Source organism: Linepithema humile, chromosome 2 (assembly GCF_040581485.1).
Source record: "Linepithema humile isolate Giens D197 chromosome 2, Lhum_UNIL_v1.0, whole genome shotgun sequence".
In the NCBI taxonomy this organism is placed as follows: Eukaryota; Metazoa; Arthropoda; class Insecta; order Hymenoptera; family Formicidae; genus Linepithema; species Linepithema humile.
The window spans coordinates 6179909-6201525 of NC_090129.1; the positions used below are offsets into that span (position 1 = coordinate 6179909).

Below are 21617 nucleotides of genomic sequence, written 5' to 3' on the forward strand. Positions count from 1 at the left end.
GTCAACGTAAAAAGGCACCTTTATTCGAAGAACTTTGGGCACGTGCTGCGAGCGCGCTCATCGTTGCGAATGCGCGCGCAGAAGCCCGCGCTCGCGCGCGCGGGAAGAAAAAAAACACATCGCACGTGCGAGAGAGAAGCACAAGAGCGTGAGGGAGACGGCGGCAGTTTCGGCGATCAACGAAACTAGTGTGTGGCGATACGCGGCACACTGATATACACGAAGGCAGGGACGAAGATAAACGTGCTTGGTGCTTCTGGTCGATCGTTGCCGTTGTGTGCCGCTGCGATACCGTTCCGGTGTGTTCCGGTGGTGGCTGTCGTTAGATAGAGTGCGCGTGACTCGGTAGTGACATTCATGTTGGATTTCGGCCGGCGAGAAAAGTGCGGATCACGCGGCCGTCGCCGTCCACGATAGAATTTAAATGAATCGGCGGGACGGACTGGTGTCATCGTGCGTCGGGGACGGGAGGACACGTTCGACAAGATCGCGCGTACAAAGGGGAGCGGACTGATGTTGTAACGTACGGGCCAAAATGGAAGAGCAAAGCGTTCACGGCAGTATCGGCGATATAAATAGTGCGGAGGCGGCCAAAAGTAAGCACGAATCCGTCAACATTGAATCATCTTCGGCATCATCGTAGACGGGGAACCGTGACGTCGTCGCGCAGCGACGTACCCGCGTTCGCACGCGGCGACGGGATCCTGTGTGAATCTCCCTCCTCTGCTAAAGATCGCAGACCTTTGGTTACCTGCGCATGTTTTGCTAACGGATTAACTTGCCGTTAATCTCGTGTACTTTGAAATTTTGCTGACGATTTCATCCGATGATTGCGCCTCGCGTATTGTTTTGCACAAATGTCGCATGAGTCGGCGTATTTTTCGCGATTTTCACAATTCGGCTCGCTAATCGGCTAATCGGCTCGCTGATATCCTTAACTCTATTTTTATTAGACGCGATCTTTAGCGGCATATGTTAAAAAAGGAAGGAAGATTTGAGTTTGTCTCCCCCTCGATTATTATTCGGCCTTGACTTCCCCAAAATTACGTCAGAGACAAACGGTTTCTTCGTGACAAATATTCTCGCAAGAAGCCTTGAAAATAATGATCTCGTGATTGTTCGTAATCGTTCATTTCCATCTCTTTTTTTTTTATTCTCCTTTCTTCTCATTCTCGTTTTGTCTCTCGCTATCTTTTTTTCTCCCTCGGTCTTTCGCGTTTTTCGCAAATTAATTATCTCACGCTGTGCACGTGAATCGCGCGTACCAGATGTATATACATACATACGCGACTTCCTGTTGTCTATGATACGAGATAAAGCTTATTTACTTTGTACAACAACGTTTAAGTTTTACCGGAACGCTGACACGACTAAAAATAGCGTTTACTGACAAATCTTTCTGTTAACTGGTGGAAATTTAGTTACTTTCTTCATCTATTAATAACATTGTTTTGCAATTGTTATATGTTAATGTGTACCATTAATTGTAAAATTAGATATATTTTTAATTTTTGGATTTTTTGGATTTCCTATAGAAAACACATATCAGCAAGATTCTGTTGATAGTATGAGAGATAATTATTGGGATTTGTACACTTCAACTTCAATCTGACAATGTTAAATGGCAATATATTTTAAAACTTGCAGATTTTTCCAAAACCTTGTCTCTTTTAGATATTTTGGAAATGATCTATGGATTAATTAAATATTTTTTTAGTATCTATGTCTGGCTTTTATGTACCAGAGAAAATGAAGAATGAAGATGTTAGAGTAAATAGAAAAAAAGTTAATAAAAAGACTTTTTATCCACCAGCCTTAATAATACCACGCAAAAAGAGGATATGCTTAGTTGGCACAGTCTGCGATGATCCTGCACTTAATGTTGCTGCTCAGCAATTTAAAGTATCTGTACTTAAGTCTGAGACTGGCACAGAGTATATTGAAGATACTACCTACAATACGTACTTCATACTCAAACAATTTGAAGGATCCGAGTATGACACTTTATGCAAGAGTGCTCATAGGTTTGTAGATAGCAATATAGTACATTCTTAGAACAAAACAATGCAGCATATTTATCATTCAAATATGAAAAAAAAAGTTTAAGATAATTTTTCTTTTTTTCTTGTTTAGAGTACTGGGACCTACAGCTTTGCTACAACTGGCAGAGAAGAAAGAATCTCTGCCTAGCATTAAAAGACCAATGTATACACAAGCTATGGTAGGCACAGTAGTGGTTTTTAGTGGTTTTCGAGCTAGGGAGGATGAACTGGTCAGTCTACTATCTATATTTACAATTCCCTGATGTTATTGATCTTGATTGATGTGTAATGTGTATCATTACATGTCAAGTATGTTCATATTTTTATGATGTAATATTGTTCAACAGCGCAAGTTAGCTAACATGATTCTAAATATGGGAGGTAGCATCCGAAAAGAAATGGGTATTAAAGTGACGCATCTAATTGCAAATCATTGCAGTGGAGAGAAGTATAGATACGCTGACACATTTGGATTACCCATTATGTCAGTGGAGTGGGTGATAGCATTGTGGAATGCCAAAGATGATGTTTCCAGTTATGCAAACAGTGAAGAATTAGTAAGTGTTTCTAAATATCAGAAAATAACTTTAAATTCAATAATTCTTTCATTATTCATGCTATTTAAAAAAATTAATCCTTTTAATAAATCATATTTTCTTATATCAATTTGTAGTAAGATTTATAATAATTATATTAAAAATATATATTTTAATTCTATTTACAGATAACTACTTATAAGCTAAAACCATTTTACGGAGCAAAAGTATGTTTTTCTGGCTTTCCCGAAGAAGAGAAAAAACATATGTGTGAGATCTTGGAGCAACAAGGTGGTGAAGCTACTGAAATCGATGATCCATATTGTACTCATGTGGTGAGTTGATAAGATAATTTTGACGTTATTTATAAAGTTTTCTCTATATAAACATATTCACATGGCACTACATTGCATAAACACTTATATGCTTTATACACATTATATATAAATTATGCACATTGTCTAGGTGGTAGATGTGCCTGGCTCTTTGTACGGAAAATTCAACACAAAATTATCTGATTTTAAAAACTCGTCCAAACAAAGTCCACTTTCCTTAATGTACTTTAAACCAGTTTCCTCTTCTTTTTGTAATCCTAATTTAAACGCGATTTCTGATAGAACAAGAGTCACTTGTGATGACAGTAACATATCAAGAATTGATAGAACAAATTCTGTAAAAACTCAAGACAGCTATTATTCGTCAAAAAATATGTCGTGTATTTCACAAACATTCGATACAGAACATAATACATGGAGTGATCTGATTTCTAATAACGTCAGCAAAGATTCTGCTGTCAGTATGAATGATAATTCTACAGATCTGCAAAATTCAATTATTAAATCTGGCAGTATATTTCATCCCTTCGCAGAGCAAAATGATTCCGGTGTAGACATAATCAGATCGTCTAATTTATCTAACACATTTTTGTCGGACAAATGCTCAATTCCAATAACATCGACATTGATAAGCAAAAAGAACATGAAATCAAATTATTCCGAAAGTTCTTTATTTAATAACGAATGTGAAATTGCGTCAATCCTTTCAGTACAATCAGATGATGTAAAGTCGTCTCATGAAAAAAATTATGTATACAACGTTTGTGCATCACCAAAAAGTAATAATGCGCTATCTTTGAAATATCGTAAGAATATTCATTACATACAGAATAATACGTCAATGACTAAGATAACTCCAAAGCGATATGTAAAGTGGAGGAAAACTTATTCTTGCACATCTGTCCACAAAATGGCGAAGCTTGAAAAGTATAAATTTATGAAGACACGTTCCTACCCAAGCATTCTGAGACATTGTGAAGAGCAATACAGCGATACATTCTTATACAATATATTGGATGAAAGAAATAAGAATTTGTCTAAATCACACACATCTATTTTTTCAAAAATTAGCCAGTTTTCTTTCTGTCCAGTATTTTCTGAAAATGAGCACGACACTTCCATCAATTCATGCTATTCTCCTCCCGAGAAGACTCTCTTCAAGAAAAAATACACATCCTTATCCAAATCTTTTCCTACAACGCCTACAAAGATTTCAAATACTAAACACAGTTTAAGAACAACTTTTACACCTAATGGGAAACAATGCAATGTATCATCCACATCACATGACATGAGAAATGATTGCACAGACTTGAAGACACAGGAGGATAAACCATTACTTGTGGTACTTTGTTTTTATTTTTTTTTTTTTGTTGACAAAAGTATAAAAAAATTCGATTATCTGGGCAATTACCTGGCAATAATTTAGATTAAACAGATGTTTAATATCTGAAATAATAGATTTATTTTCTTTATTCTGTATAGAGAGTAAAATGTAATTCAGCAGCTGTTTAATCTACATCATATTGGTTTAAAATTTAATTAACACATTTGTTAGATTGTAGAAACGTAACAATTGGACAAAGTTTTGAGAAAGAAGGATTTAACACTTAGAGGACGTGTAATATTTACTAAACTATTTAAAAAAAATTTTTTGTTGGTAATATAAGGTATAGCCTGTGCTCGTTTCTGTTTCATCGTATGTGCAATATCTTGTATGTTCATCTATAATATATTTCTAGATACATAAAATATGAATATTTACAGAGTTCATAGTTACGTGTATGTATGCATATATATATATATTGTATTTCTTAAATATATAATACTGATGTATTAATATTAGATATTTGAGAAACACAATATATAATTATCACTTAAAATATAAATTTCAAATTTACTATTGTGTTGTTAATAAATTTAGAAATATTGTATAAAATTGTGTCAACCTATATAATTATATATGTAATTTGTTCTGTCGTCTATTGTGCTCTGTAATAAACAATAATGACAAAGTAATAATATCACAACTTATTGTTATAGGTTGTAGATGAATCCAATGTAAACGTATTACCTAATTTGGTCTCAGTATCGGCTTTCATAGTAAAGACCGGATGGTTTTGGACATCTGTACAGAATGAAGCAGCAGCTGATGAGAAAGAATATCTGTTTGAACATGTAAGTTAATAATGATATATATCTAATTTTTTTATTCTAATTTCTAGTTCCCAAATTCTACTTTCAAATTCTCTAATTCTCTGTTGTTTAGTATCTAGAAGCGGTTCTGTCTCCTACTGCATCTGGTAGAAGAGACAGTCAACAGATTGTACTTCAAAATGTAACGTTGCCCAAACATCCCTGTTGGTTGGGCGGTCCATTGTCTAATTTATTGCAAAATGGAGCGGACTCGCCAGCCAGTGTCAGTGGAAGCTTCCTAGATTGCACAGCAAGTCCAGATAAACAATTACTAGATGGTACGCATTTGATGCCATTTAAAAAAATCATATTTATTTGCTTCTTAGCAAATATAAGATATTAATATAAAGTGATACTAAAGTTTGCAGATTAGTATTGGCGGGCAAACTATTTACATACTAACTACGCTGTAACAAAAACTTTCGCTGAAAGCAGCTTATAGTATTAGTTTTTACAGTCTTTTCGAGTTTGACGCGAAACTTAATGTTTATTTGTTGCTTTATTTCAAAAATTCACATCACTAGCATACTAACTGTTACATAGACTGCATCTCGTCGTAATAAAACATTTAAAAGCATATGTAAATAGTTTACTTGTCCGCCGTTTTATAGGATTGTAACACTAGTCTAGAAATTTTATTTTACATATTGTAGTGACATGAATGATAAATAAATCAAGCACTTCGTACGAAGAATGAAGTCAAAAATTGGCAATTTGTATCTGACAGAGATATGTCGTTTTTTAAGCCGACTATCTTATCTCTATCTTACAGCAAAATGTCATTTAATATATTGAAACGCGCCAGTATAAAAATATACGAAAATGCTTGCTCTATTTACAAGTCATTGAATAACATAGATATCAATTAATATCAACTTTTGGTTTGATTATCAAAAGTGATAAAATGTTGATGACTCATTAATAAGTTTGCTGTCTTCTCTTTCTTTGTGGTTCATTAAACATGTGGCAAATAATAATATATTTTTATATTGTATAAATTTATTATTTTTGCTTTAACAAACATAACATTTGTATCTTTCAACATCATATATATTAAGAAATTTAAATATTAGATGGTTAGATAAAAATCATTATCATTAGTAAGTAAAATATGCTTTATCTAATTATTAAACTTTAAAAATGAACTATATGAAAGGGAAGATTTTGTTATAAAATTATTTATTACTAACTGCCAGATATTCCAGAGGTAGAAGCTGTTGCTACAGAAAGTGTTAGAGAAAATTTGTCGCAACGGCATCAAGTATTTCTCGAGTTAGTAGAGACAGAAGCGAATTATGTCGGCATTCTCAACACAATTATGACGGTAAGTATCGTGACTTAAATTATAAGTTATAATAAGTTGATTCATATTCCTCAATAATTTCTAACATTCACACATTTTATAATTACAGCTATTTAAACTACCATTGGAAAACCTTATAGGAAAGAGTGGGAAAGAATTGTTAAACAGTACAGAAGTAAAAATTATATTTGGTAACTTTCCACCTATCTATGACGTTCATAGACAGTTGTTAGAAGCCCTGCGTTATAGCGCCGCTCACTGGACAGAAGATATTAGTATCGGCAACATATTTCTGAAATTCGAACCAGATTTGGTTAAAGCATATCCCCCATACGTTAACTTTTTCGAAAACACAAAACAGATGTTGGAGGAGTGTGATCAAAATAAACCACGATTTCACGCCTTTTTGAAGAATTGTCAGACGATACCAGAATGCGGTAGACAAAGTTTAAAAGAACTGTTGATTAAACCAGTACAAAGGTTACCCAGTATTAGTTTATTATTAAATGGTAAGATTAATTATTTTTAATTATCGTAATACTTTTTAAAAATTTTGTCGATGCCATCAAAATACTTCTTTTCATTTTTCTACAGATATTCTTAAACATACCGACGAAAATAATCCAGACTATGGCGCGCTGGCAGCTTCTATTTGCTGTATTAAGAAAGTTATGACGTACATAAATGAAGACAAAAGGAAAACGGAACGCCAGTTAGCAATGTTCGATATCTTCAATGAAATTGATAATTGCCCACCGCATTTAGTTTCTTCGCATAGGTCGTTTATTAGCAAATGTGACGTAATGGAAGTTACGGAGGGTCTTAGTGGACGGGGTGATCATTTAGTGTTGTTTCTATTCACCGATACTCTTGAAATATGCAAGAAAAGATCGAAAGCTTTTAACTCGTTGAAGAGCCCTAACACGATAAATGGTTTGCAATCGAGTAAACTAAGTCAAGGAAAGCCATATAAACATATCAAAATGTTGTCGCTTAGTACTATACGAAAAGTCGTGGACATACGAGAAACTGACGGTAAATATAATATTAATATACGTAATAAAAAGCTTGAGAGCACACAAATCCTTATAATTCTAATAATTATTTGGGACATTTTCAGAATGTCACAAAGTGTTTGCACTCGTAGTACGAGGCGCTCAAGAACTGAAAGAAAAGTTATTTTCGTTTGTAATTACGGATGAAGAAGTAAACAAAACAAATTACTTGCAGACCTTGTGTAGACAAATGGCTCTTGCCGTTCGTGTAGCCGATGCTGTAAGTTATATGTAATTCTTGGAATGTAATTTATACTTAACGTGAGATACGGATGTGTCTCTTGATAATTTTGAATATTAGACTTTATAATGTATAGCTGTAATCTGTTTATTCTATTATTAATCAATGTCTTTTTGTTTTGTTTATCAGGACACATTACTCATTCGATATGATTCTCATCAGCTTGAAGTTGGTACCAGCGATGTAGCATCAGGAACATTAAAGAAAACAATTAAGTAAGTACATCCGTATTTCGTCTTTACATTGTTCTTTTTGCCAATTTATATCTCGGTATAAGTACTGTCTTATTTTACATCTAGAAATATCTCTCAAATAGTGATGTTTTACATCATATATCCTATTATAAGACGGGTAGTAAATGGTTTTGAATTTTGTTTCTTATGAGAAATTTGTTGTTTGTTTTTGAGTTTTTTACAAACTTTGTAGTTGAGTGATTTTATTCTTAAATATCCAATAGAAAAGAGTCAGCAGTTAATTGTGAGATTAGATTATTTGGATCAGTAAGATTTTAAACTTTTTTTGCACAACAAACATCTTTATCAGAAAGAGATAATAATGATAAAACACTGCATTCATCCTTACGCAATGCAATGGCAGATAAAGTTCTATAATCGCGGTGAGAATTAGTTATAGGCACGAACGAGCAAAAGATAGGCAAATGAATTATTGCACTCGCTCAAAGTTAATACACTTGCACAGCACTGTTGTGCATAATGCATAGCATTGCTTACTAAAAATTATTCTACACTGATTCTCATTGCAATTAAAAGGAATTTGACTTATTATTAAATTAATCTTGTTTCTTAATTTTCTATCTGCAAAAATATAAGAAAACCTTGTAAGACATTTAATACTTTTGATAAAAAGATTATCGCTATCATTGTGCACTACATATATGAATGATAAGATGATATTATTCTCTTCCAAGTTTTTCTCTTTATTCTTGCAACAATACGAAAATGCAGAAACATTTTGAAGTATCTTACTATTTGTTGAATGAGATATTGAGTTTCTTTTATTTAAATGACCTAATACTTTTAAACAGTACTGACATATTTTTATAATCAAAAGATTTACTAGTGTATATATTTTACTATTAATGCATGATGTAAAAAAATAATGGGACAACCGTTTGGTTACAGGAGCCTATTTCATAATTTTTACCTGGAGTATATGGACCCGTATGTGTTCCTACTCAATAGCATGTGTGAAACCACGTTACATGTCCCACTACCGTCAGTTTTCGCACCAGGCTGAATATATTTTTTTACTTGCTTTTTATCCTCAGCCCCTAATTCAGTGACGTAACTAATTAAGCGCGAGCAAAGGATAGATGAGCAACGTTAGTGGCTCTAAAGAAAATTTAAGAAACAAAATTGATATATAACATGAAAATTAATTAAAGTGACTTTGTTGTCAATCAGACGAATATAATTTTTTATATAGACGAATATATTTATATAAAAGTTAGAATAGAAAAAATTTGTATCTTAATCGTTTTTGGTCTTGCAAAAGTTGGAGCAGAAAAGGCATTTTTTCATTTTATCGCTTTAAAGCCAAAAATTTGTAGTTACGTTATTGAAAACCCTCGCTTTTAAAGTTCTGTTTTATGCTTTGATGAATAGATATAATTATTCAGAAAAATTTTGCAGCTCTGACCAGTTCAAGCATAATGTAATGCAATTGTAAGCTTTATCAATGAAACTTTCAACTATTGTTTTCTTTAGCTAAAAACTACAAAGGTTGGAGTATTTTATATATGATTTAATTGATTGCTTTTTATTTTGCTTCAATTAATTTCTTCTTAATAATATTTATTACTTTATCTCTCATTTTTTACTTATATCACACGCACAGACACGCACAAACACGCACACATAAATATCTTATTTGATTTTAATATAAAATCCACCTTTTTTAGAGATCAATTCTTTTTTTATATACATATGTTTTTTAAATATATTTAGTGTTTTATACACATGTTTTTTTAGCAGATATAATTTCTTAATGTGCAGCCGTGGTGCAATTTTCATCGTCTCTAATTATCCCATGTAATTAGCGATTTATTATCCCATAGACAAATTTGCATGTACATTTTATATTGTTTGTAGACGTATGATAGATGATATTTTAGCTGCTTGAGCTGGTTTCTTTGATATGGATATTATAGTGTTTATGTGGATTTGTGGCATAGATCTTGTTAATCTCTAAAATTTTTTTTCCTCTTAGTGAAACAATTTTATTATCTATATTATACATATATGATATTTAGTTATCATATAATTTAAAAAATATAATTTTAGATCTTAAAATTATTGACTCAAAAAGGGGAAGAAAAGTTTTAATGTTGTATGTTTAAGTATTTTATAGTGATATGTATCAGAGAATTTTCAAGGCATATTTTTCTACAGGTTTGCATCTCGTACAAGAGCGAGAGTTGGCCGAGCGTTCAGTTTTAATAAAACACCAAGTAAATTAAACAGAGCGATGTCTACAATTATGTCGCCATTTGGAACAGCGCATAATCTTGCTCCAACAAACCAACAAATAGCTCAAATGCGGCTAGGTAGCTGCAACAATATCAGTGTTAGTTGAAAATTTTTTTGACATGAATTTTTCTTATGCTTTTTTCCTTTTCTTTTTCTTTTTCTTTTGCTTGCTTGTTGTCTTCACCTTATCATAGGAAGTTGAGTTATTTTTGCCATTAATTGTTTGCATTACTTTTGCCATTAATTGTTTGCATTACTTTTGCCATTAAATTCATTTTAATAAAACGGGCTATGAAACTAAAATTTAGTTTATACACACAATCTATTATATCTTTTTTTTCTACATTTGCTTTCTGTTATTAAATTAACTTTTTTGCTAATGTTACTTAAATAAAGAATGTCTATCTTTCTCTCTCGTTTTTCTATAAAATTTTATCTATGCTAAATATTTCATTGTTTGCATATTTTTGTAGCTGTATTGAATTTTTTTGATAGTCCGAGCTAAATGTCAATTTATTTTTCTTCTTTTCTATTAGAACAAAAAATATGTTATTTATCGTTTAGAGGTTTCTCTGAAATTTTCTTTTCTATTTCTTACTACTTTTCTGTGTGGACTTTTACTTTTTATTACTACTTTTACTTGCACTTCTTATTGCTTCTATTTGCAACATTTATGCAATATATTTATTTTTGTTATTATGTGCATTATTTTCACGGAAAAGAAAGAGTATGTTAATAATTATAAATTTTGAAATAAAGTTTCATGCTGACTCAAAATCAATGGATGAACTATATTAGGGATCATAAGTAAGTACGTTATATGTAGTCAAAGTATTGAGTTTTTGTTTTATTTAATTATTTCTCAATAAATAATAGTAGTTTTATTTATTTTATTTTTATTGTTAAATTGTTGTCTATAATTCAAAAATTATTATTAAGCTCGATATATTTGTTTAATATCGTAGTATTGTAAGACTTGATGACGTAAATCAGAATAATATATTTACATTTTTTATTAATAAAATTAAGAAACATATAATGAATAAATATATTGCAATTATATCTTTTTCATAATAGATTTAACTTTTTCCTTACTAATCTTACATTTACGATCCTTTTCTAATATTGTATATTCTGTGTTATGTTCAATTTACTAATATTGCAAAGCATAAATTCATTATTTAACATAGTTACACACTTTATTAAATACCAAGAAACTTAAAAAATTTCCTTTCAAAATAAAATCTCTTAAGTTCTGCTTTATTTTCAATTTTAAATTTGGAGATGAGAAAAGAATAGAGGAATGAAGACATTATGTCATATCTTTCCAGGAGCTGGATAATGGTGGTTCAAGTTCTCCAAATAGAGATGATGTTCTAGTAGCACCGATGTCGGATCAACCGACGCGAAAGGCCCTCAGTATGGCTTCGCTGCGAAGGTTATAATTAGTGTCAAGAAGTCATACTTCCTTTTGCTATAGTCCTTTAGTATTCTGAACAAAGAGACGTGCATTTTTAACAAACCACTGTGGTATGTTAAACTAATATATATCTCTATATATATATATATATATATATATTGATATATTCGCCGTTTAATATACGTCGATATTAATTATAGCTAACGGGAAAACCCTACAGACATATTATAACATTTTTATCCTTTGCAGTTCTGTTCAAAATAATTATGATTACTTTGTTTTTACAATATAGAAATAATTTGCCTTATAATTTGCCCTAAATATTGCCTTATTTCCAAATACATCATAAAAATGATATTACTGTTACTAGTGCCAATAATAATGTCTAGTTATTATTGTTACATTACTATTATTAACATTTCTATTTATTTTATGTATTATCTGTAATTATTGTATATGCTTTCTTAGCTTCCACAGATATTTGTCGACAAGACATGATTTTCTCGCGCTTACGTTTCTATTTAATATTACACATTAGACGAACGAAATCGTTGTAATATAACGGTCTACTGCCTTTTTATATAAATGCAGCTCGTCGAGTCGATTTAATTGTCTTAGGAAATAAATTAATTCAATGATTGACTAATCATTGATAAAAACATATTTCTTTACGAATTCGACTTGTTGAATTCGAATTGTTGCTTAAACGATAAATAGGGCTGGATTTACTTATAGATATGCAGGCATGTGCAACAACTTTTTTGATAACAAATAATTTCTATATATATATATATATATATATATAGATCATTATTTAAAGTTTCACTAATTAACATATTTCGTTACATTCATACGATCTTGATACCAAAAGTAAAAACACTTGTCCGCATGAGAATGAATTAGACAAGTATGCTAACATCTAAGCTACCTACCTACCTAACTGTTAGCTAAGCTAACAGCATGAAATAAAATGATATCCGTCGTTCAATTAATAATTCTTATCTTTGATACCAGAATTTTGTGCAATTTCAATATTTCACTTACAATAGTTTTTTTTTTTTTTTTCACTTCTGTTTTTCTATCCATTAGAATTTGTTCAGCGGGAGTTATACAGAGGAAGCCTGAGTTATAAAACAATTAATCTACGGCTCTATTTCACTTCGAACATTTTTGTTATCAACGCAAATAAATACTACAATAGTGCAGACTTTACGAAGCTTACAAATGTTATAATCCAGATTTTCAAGCAAAATCAAATTTTGGAGAACAAGTCTGGTGTATGTGCAAAACATTTAAATATGGAGATGAAAGCATTACCGAACACGAATGGTCGAATATATACCATGTGCCAATATAGCCATGTAAATAACACAAATGTATATGCTTAAACGCTTGGCTTGTGAGATTTATCCGATCGCACATGCTAATCTTGAAAATGTTATCGACTATCCATTAATCCAGCTAATTAAGCAATTGAATGAAGAAACATATTGCGAATAATATTATTACTTATTTATGGAGGATAATGTAGCATACAGTAGATGTATCATAGCCAAGGTCATCACGATATTGATTAAGTTCCTTTTTGATAAGAAAAATTCAATATGTGATAAATATTAATTCGAGGATTGCCGGATGTATACTGTACTGTAGTAATCCTTAAAGTTTTTACATCACTTCACTAAACGAATATTTTATAGTTGTGTATCGTTTCGCTAGAAACCGATTTTATACAACATTAATTATTAACAATCCCCGAAACTTGCGCTTACCTGGTACGATAACATCTTGCCATTATAATTCTATTTGTGAAATTATTACAAGTTATATAGAGCGTGAGATTGTTTACGGGTTTATCAACACGTATTCGTTGTATTATATTGTACGGTAAAGTCGAATAATGTTAAACGCTTTAGTTTGCCTTGATCATACATTTCGACTTTACATCAGCATTTTCTTAACAGTCCGTTTTGCGAATTAATCGATTAAAATTTATTTACTTTTACATCAGGCACAAAGTGAAAAAAAGATTAAATATTTTATTTAACTGCAAAATAATTGTTTGCTTAACAGAAAATTGTAGGTACAAAATTATTTTCTTTCCGCGATTTTTTTTATTTTACTTGTATAAAATAACAGTGGTATTGCAAATTAATTAAAGGAAGCTGATGATCAAGCTTTATCATTTTTATAATCTTCCGAACTATAATTGATTTCTTTGTATCATTTACATATATGTTATGGAAAAAAATCCTGCATTACAATATCAATATAATATTGATAAATATATTTTTGGACCATTGTATTAATTGATTAAAAAAAGATACAACGACAATTACAAAAGACTGTAGAGAAGACAGAAAATGAAAATGGTTTCAGTCATTGTTTATAAAAGCTTACGGTGTTTTTAATGCAATTTTATATTGCTGATTATATTCTGCCATCTTTTATGGTAAATATGCTTTGTGCCTTAAGTACGATGAAGTATGAATAAAATTTGTATTGTATGATGTACTTTGCGTATGCGTGATTCGAAACAAGTTAATTAGCGACATAGTTTTTCTCTTGATTTGTCGAGGTTCTTTGGTAATGCCTCGTGTTGTACGACTTGTGTTAGGTAATTTAAGATACCGATATTCTGCACACTGCTATATTTTATCTCGGACCAGTGATACGGTACTTTATACTTTCCTGTGACATAAAGTTTTCCGTGATAATGAAAAAGTACTTTTGCAGATGTTATTTGTGTGCATATTTACTAAAATAGGTATTACAATAGGCATTACTTGTTTATAATAAGTCGTTAGGCAGAGTAATAGCAAGAAAAAATTATACAAAAAAAAGAAAGAAGAATAAGATTTTTACATACACCAATTTCTATGCGTAAATCAGCATGAAATTTTATGTTAAATACTTTTGCGATTGCAATTTTTCTTAAAATAAAAATTAATATGACATATATGATTATACTGCCAAACGGCTCAATTTATCGTATGAGAATTCGAGCGTTAAAACGAGTCGACTTTGTGACTCATAGAAAGTTATGAATGTTTACTCGGACACCTGTCTTGTGCGTAGGTATCAGTATCATTGATGTAAAATATTAACTGGCGCATCGGAACCGCATCGGAATATATCGATTACATTCGCGTTTGTGACCAATCTGTCGAGTTTCATTGGTTTTTCTTATTTCGAGAAGTGTTGATTGATGAAGATTTAGCATGAGAGTCGTGTAGCGATATGCCGAAACAAGTGTCCTTGAATTAGATGCATTGTAAATAGTAAAGTTAAGTACCGCAGAAGTTAATGTAGAGAACATTTTTTACTACACGCGTAAAAGTTATCGTAATATCGTCTTATTATTTTCTCGCGCAGTTATTATTTATATGATACTGTAATTGAATGTATAAATTTAACCTTTACTATGTAAAACCAAAACAAGTTATTCATTTTTTCGCACAACACTTGTCCATTTCCCAATTCATCCATTTCGTCTATTCGAAACACTCATCAAACACGCGTGATGTTAGTATCAAAAGCTCTCTATCGAAAAATATATTCACGTACGATTTTATTAGCAATAAGACTGCATTTGCATTTTCTGAGGTGCATAAATGTTTCATAAATCAATAAATTGGAAAAGTCTTCAGCTGAAGCAAACTGCAGACTTGAAGCGATTACAGTCCGGCGTCATTTTGACACGATTCGAAAGGTCGCAATAAAGGTAATTTATTATCAAGTTGCAGTACCATAGACGTATCTTCACGGATGGAAGAAGTTAACTCAATGCGAATCAAACCGTCGTCGTACGTTGATTCGCGTCTCGCGTGTTTTCTTCAGCAAACGTTCACCAAAAATACGCGCAATTTAGGCGAAAACAGACGCCGAACGGACTTGGCTCTACACCAAGAAAGACAAATATCGGCGTTGAAATGGATGAGATAAGTTTTCAATGGTTCTGCAAATATATTCAAGATTCAATAAAAAAATTATTTTATAATTATTTCTAAAAACAAACTTTTATTGGATATTGGATGCATTTAAAGCATCATCGATAAAGTATTTTATCGATTTAGTGATCATTTCCATGCTAATTAAATTCATATTTTGAAATCAGGCTTTGCTTTAAATGCCCGTAATACACACAGTGAAATTATCACAAAAATAATTTCAATTATGATTAATAATTCTAATTAACTATAATTAATCAATTATTTATATATCTTATTTATGCGAGATATTTCCAACAGGCTTTGTTATCTGCATTCTATAGAAATAATTAGAGTTAATCGTGTTCTATAAATATCAAATAATGCAATATAATATCCCATCCTTGTAGTAATTAGTTACTGCAATTATATCGCTAGGGATAAAGCTGCGGATATGTCTCATTATTACATTTCTACTATTTCATAAATTATATTCATGTAAATAGTATTCCTAAATCATTCCAGCGTGCACTGATATTAACGAGATTTTTGAAATACAAATAATACCAATATTTCACATTCTCTCCGATTGACCTGTTTGATATTGTCGAATTGATGAAAATGAGTGAATACGTGTGAATAAATATCTTCCATATACTACATTAAAATTTATGAAAACTAAAATTTTTTATTTTTTTACAATATATTTTTTACTAAAAGTAACAAAATGTGCAAAATTGCTGACAGAAGTGAAAAAATTCTAAAAAAAGCAAATACTTTAATAAAAATATTTAATGTGTAATTACATGAGAAATGTATAAAAATATTTTTGTGTTCATAAGTTTTAAATCCTTCGCTGTTAACAATGAGAACAATTAATTCTCTGCCAACAATTAATTTGCAATTAATTCTGCACCACTTGAAATCCCTAAATAGCGGAAACTCGCGACGGATAACATGATATCGATGACACTGCATTAAACATATCTCCAAAGCAATATAAACCCGGTCTAGCTCAATTTGCGCTCAGATAAGCACGGAAACAAGTTTGATCGAAATCAACAACTCAAGTTGAGATCGAACGTTGGACTGAACAAAGGCGTAATGCGGTTAAATTAACCGATGCACGGTTTTCCCTGGAAATAGGCTATGAAACAGCAAACTCGGTTAACAGCGATGCGTTTCGCGCCTCTGTTTCCCGATATAAATTACAACTCGGCAATCGTAGAATCAATATCGCTCTTCTGCTCTTTACGAGGTATTCACCTTCTATTTCTCTGATATTCTTAACTTTTGATTGCATCACTGAATAAAAGTTTAAGTACACCCAATGTATAAAAGATACTTCTTCAGAGTAGATAAATCCGATAAGGAGAAGAGAGAAATTCTACTTTTGATGGAGTGTATTCAGAATTTTATTCGACGATATATCTAAAAGAAATTACGTCCATCGCGATATCTTGTTAAGAAATAATAATATCTCTGAGATATCTTTAAACAAGCACAAAAAAGCCCTAAAAAATAACTTGCCTTATACATCGTGTGTCATCTATTGTATAATGCATGATCTAATGTATAAAAAAATTTTATTTTATATTATAGCATATACACAACAACAAAAATTCTCAACTGGATGAATTCACTTACTTTATAATTTCCTGTTCTTGTGATCCTCTTTGAACACAGTAATGTACTGATGATATTTTACGGAAATTGAAATATGTTTTAATTTAGCCGTACATTTTCGTTTATTGCGGAATATTAGAGACCATATATATCACTTACTTCAGCAACATGCAAAAATTCTCCGCGAAAAGACTCATCTTTCGTTTTCTTGTAATAAATACAACACTTTTATTAGTGCTACATACAATAGTTGTGATAGTTCTATTAGTATTATAAAATTCCATGCACAATTTCAGGTTTGGTAAACATTAAATATGCGCGAGCAATGCGCTATATTAAATTCGACTTTGGTAGATATTGTGACGGAAAAGTTGTTTCTACAATTTATATAAATTACTTTTACTTTTATATATATATATATATATATTAGAGTCCTTTTTTTTGATGGAGATAAATCCGATAACTTTCAATCGTGTCGTATAATTCTTGTGCCGCGAAGATTGTATGCTTATTGGAATGAACTTGATATATTTCTGAAACGCAAAGTTTTAAATTGAGTTCCTCCACAGAGAGTTGCGCGATGTTGCTAAATAACTATTAAATAATAAATTCATAACTCGCAGAGAAACTCAGTTTTGGAAATTCAGAATTCAGAAATCTATAAAACTTTCTCCGAGCAGTGCGCAGTCGTTTCCACTCTTAAAAAAGGCATGAGAAGTCGATAGTCTAATGTATCGAAATCTCGAAAGTATCGAAGTTTATTGTTGCAGTTTTATCGCGACGCTGATTGGTTATCTCAATGTCATATGCGAAAAATATATTTTTACAGTTTATATTTAAATGGTTGTCAAGGCAATATTGATCATGTGCAAAAAATATATTTTGACAGTTTATATTTAAATGGTTGTCAAGGCAATATTGATTAGCAATTTATAAATGTTTCTATGACAATTGTTTACATTTTCTCAAGCTGTCAAATTGTATTCAAATAAAAAAGGAATTTAAAAATATGTAAAAAATTAGGACGTTGATTATAAATTTTTTTGCAAAATTATTTAGATATTTTTTACTTGTATATTTTTTCTAATTACCAAATATTTGGTAATGGAAACTAAATAATTTCGTCCTAATTACCAAATATTTGGTAATAATTACTAAACCATTTCGTCCTAATTAATCATAAAATTATGGTTGGATCTACCACAATGGATTATGGTCGATCCAACTATAAAATTATGGTTGGATTTACCACAATGGATTATGGTCGATCCAACTATAAAATTATGGTTGGATCTACTATAACGGATTATGGTCGATCCAACTATAAAATTATGGTTGGATCTACCACAATGGATTATGGTCGATCCAACTATAAAATTATGGTTGGATCTACCACAATGGATTATGGTCGATCCAACTATAAAATTATGGTTGGATCTACCACAATGGATTATGGTCGATCCAACTATAAAATTATGGTTGGATCTACCACAATGGATTATGGTCGATCCAACTATAAAATTATGGTTGGATCTACTATAACGGATTATGGTCGATCCAACTATAAAATTATGGTTGGATCTACCACAATGGATTATGGTCGATCCAACTATAAAATTATGGTTGGATCTACCACAATGGATTATGGTCGATCCAACTATAAAATTATGGTTGGATCTACCACAATGGATTATGGTCGATCCAACTATAAAATTATGGTTGGATCTACCACAACGGATTATGGTCGATCCAACTATAAAATTATGGTATCGAAAGTATTGTTGACGCTTTTCCGCGATGCTGATTGGTTATCGCGATTATTCTGACAGTTTGATACTTTGAGAGCGAAGGTTATTTTGACGGTTATTTAAAATTAAAAAAAATTGTATTAAAATATTTAGATTTCATAATTATTAAATTACTATAATAAATGCGCACGCGTAGCACGCGCCTGTATTGTCCCGATCGGGTGTAATCATCAGGACCCGATCACTCTTGCCTAATCAGTACCATATCGGGACCTTATTAATATTTTTACTCGGGACCAGATCGGGTTTTTTGATCGGGGCCCGATCGGGTTTTTTGATCGGAGCCCGATCGGGTTTTTTGATGGGGGCCCGATCGGGTTTTTTGATCGGGGCCCGATCGAGTTTTTTGATCGGGATCCGATCGGGTTTTTTGATCGGGGTCCGATCGGGTTTTTTGATCGAAACCCGATCGAGTTTTTTGATCGGGACCCGATCGGGTTTTTTGATCGGGGCCCGATCGGGTTTTTTGATCGGGGCCCGATCGGGTTTTTTGATCGGGACCCGATCGGGTTTTTTGATCGGGGCCAAACGCAATGCCCCTATCGGGAACCGATCTAGCTGCCCTATTACAACCTTACTTTTATTTAATCAGGATTCTTATCGGGTGATTATGAGGTTTATTAATTATTTTTTTTGTGAGGCAGCTATAGGATTTACTACAGTAAAATTAGTACCTGGAAAAATAAATTTTAAAATACAACTTTATATAATTGTAGTAAGGTATGTTTTCTTTACGTTTCTTTTTTTTAATATTGTTTTTGGTAATATTTTTGTCATATTTTAGATATTATCTCGCATTATTATGTATTATCATCAAAAGAAGAAATTCAAGACTCAAGTTATTTAATATTGTAAGGTATTGAAATGGTACGTGCCAAAAACATCGCAACACGATGATAGAATAAAATCTAATAATCTGTATTTCGTTTAGCCCCGTTATGTATTACATACTATATATCAAAATGCTATGTTAAATAAAAATATATAAACTTTATCGAAATTATTTGTATTACACATTTTCTGACGTAATATTTAATAATTATAATAATGATATTATCATATTTAATAATTTAATAATTAATAAGCCCATACCTCATAATCATCTCATAAGAATCACTCGATCCACTCTTAAAAAAGGCATAAAAGATCGATACTCGAATGTATCGGAAGTATTGTTGATGCTTTTCCGCGACGCTGATTGGTTATCGCGATTATTCTGATAGTTTGATAGATTGAGAGCGAAGGTTATTTTGACGGTTATTGAAAATAAAAAAAATTTATTAAAATATTTAGATTTCTTAATTATTAAATTACTATAATAAGTGCGCGCGCGTAGCGCGCGCCTGTATTGTTCTAGTATCTATAAATTTATCATATTTATATATTTAACGCGCGCCATCGACAAATGCAATCATTTATTAACACATCGTGTAATATACGTTGGGTTTTTTTGGATCCTACTCCGTTTCGTTAAATAGCAGTGTATCATCGCTGATTTTTCTCAAGTTATTTCTAGCTCGCACATACACGGCTGCTTCTCGACGAAACGCGACTTCTTAATTAAGAAACGCGTTGTACGCCAGCGCGATGAAAGGTAAACTCTCGCGAATAACGGGAGTACCTGATTAAAAATGTCTCGGCCACGGAAGCTGGCGGGCATGCGTCATCGTTTTTTCCTCCTCTTCTTCTCCTTTTTTTTCACGGCAAGAAGAATGAAAACGTTTACGCGGCAGACGCGGAAACGTACGCCCTTTCGTTAATATTTTTACTTTTTTTTTCAGTGCGCTGAAATGGCAAGCGTCGGAAATGTTTTATTGCGAACGCGCGTGCCGCTTGCGTGCGTAGGAAAATATGCAACGAAGCGAATTTACGAGCGAGTAAACAGCTCGCCGTGCTTATACATACGCTGATCGCGCATCCCGGATGTCCCGGCTGCGACACGTCAACTCTCCGGAAAATATCAACGTTGTGTGCTTTTTTCTCTCCCTATTCGCGTTTACCTGTTATGAAACGGCCGGTTACATTGGGATTACGATGAAGTTATATGATGCGTAATAATCCAGATGTTTGATGTACACTTGTGGGTATTTTAATGAGGGAGGAGGAGGCGAAAAAAAGAACGGCGGACATAGAGCACATATTTTACTGCGTGCGCGTTGCGTAAACGCGGGGAAATTATGGTAACGCGTAATTTGTGTGCGAGGGAAAAACCAATATTGCGTTAATTAACGCTTGGGGAAGAGAGAAATTTTTTAAAAATTGTGTTTTCGCACCATTATATAATAATTATGGAACGACAAATTTACATTGGTCGGTCGTGAGATTCTTGCTCGATTCTGCTCGGCATCAAAGGAAAATGTGCACGAAATTAACGAACGCGCCTAATGCGCATAATTAAAAATGATAATCTTGTGTAATTCTTGAAGCGAGGGTAGGTATATATTATTCCATCTAGATTCCAATACCTTTAATTCCACCACACGCGGAAACTGTCGATTTACAGAGTGATGTCATAATTAACTAATTGCTGGTGAAGGTGCGCTCGTAGAGACCAGTGATAATTAACTACATTCAATCCATCAATTATACGATCGTATTAGCAAAGTACGACAGTTCGCAATTGCATCTACATAGGCC

At 32.1% G+C, this 21617-nt stretch overlaps 1 protein-coding gene across 11 annotated transcripts; it reads left to right on the plus strand.

Moving 5' to 3' along the window:
• Nucleotides 1-106: 106 nt before the first annotated feature.
• On the plus strand, nt 107-15356 carry pbl (epithelial cell transforming 2 pebble). 11 transcript variants are annotated; one of them, XM_067349201.1, is made up of 17 exons: nt 107-596; nt 1718-2024; nt 2134-2272; nt 2390-2599; nt 2767-2913; nt 3044-4258; nt 4957-5091; nt 5183-5387; nt 6306-6433; nt 6522-6921; nt 7007-7447; nt 7533-7687; nt 7838-7923; nt 8851-8943; nt 10120-10294; nt 10957-11004; nt 11529-15356. In XM_067349201.1, exons 1-16 carry the CDS (start codon nt 536-538, stop codon nt 10993-10995), a joined length of 3936 nt encoding a protein of 1311 aa, XP_067205302.1. In that variant the 5' UTR covers nt 107-535; the 3' UTR covers nt 10996-11004; nt 11529-15356. The 11 variants fall into 11 exon arrangements, 10 of the variants coding, with proteins under 10 accessions (XP_067205302.1, XP_067205299.1, XP_067205296.1 ...); XM_067349198.1 differs by lacking the exon at nt 10957-11004 and having other exon boundaries at nt 108-596; nt 8851-8889; nt 11529-11635; nt 12707-15356; XM_067349195.1 differs by lacking the exon at nt 10957-11004 and having other exon boundaries at nt 110-596; nt 11529-11635; nt 12707-15356.
• The last annotated feature ends 6261 nt before the right edge of the window (nt 15357-21617 follow it).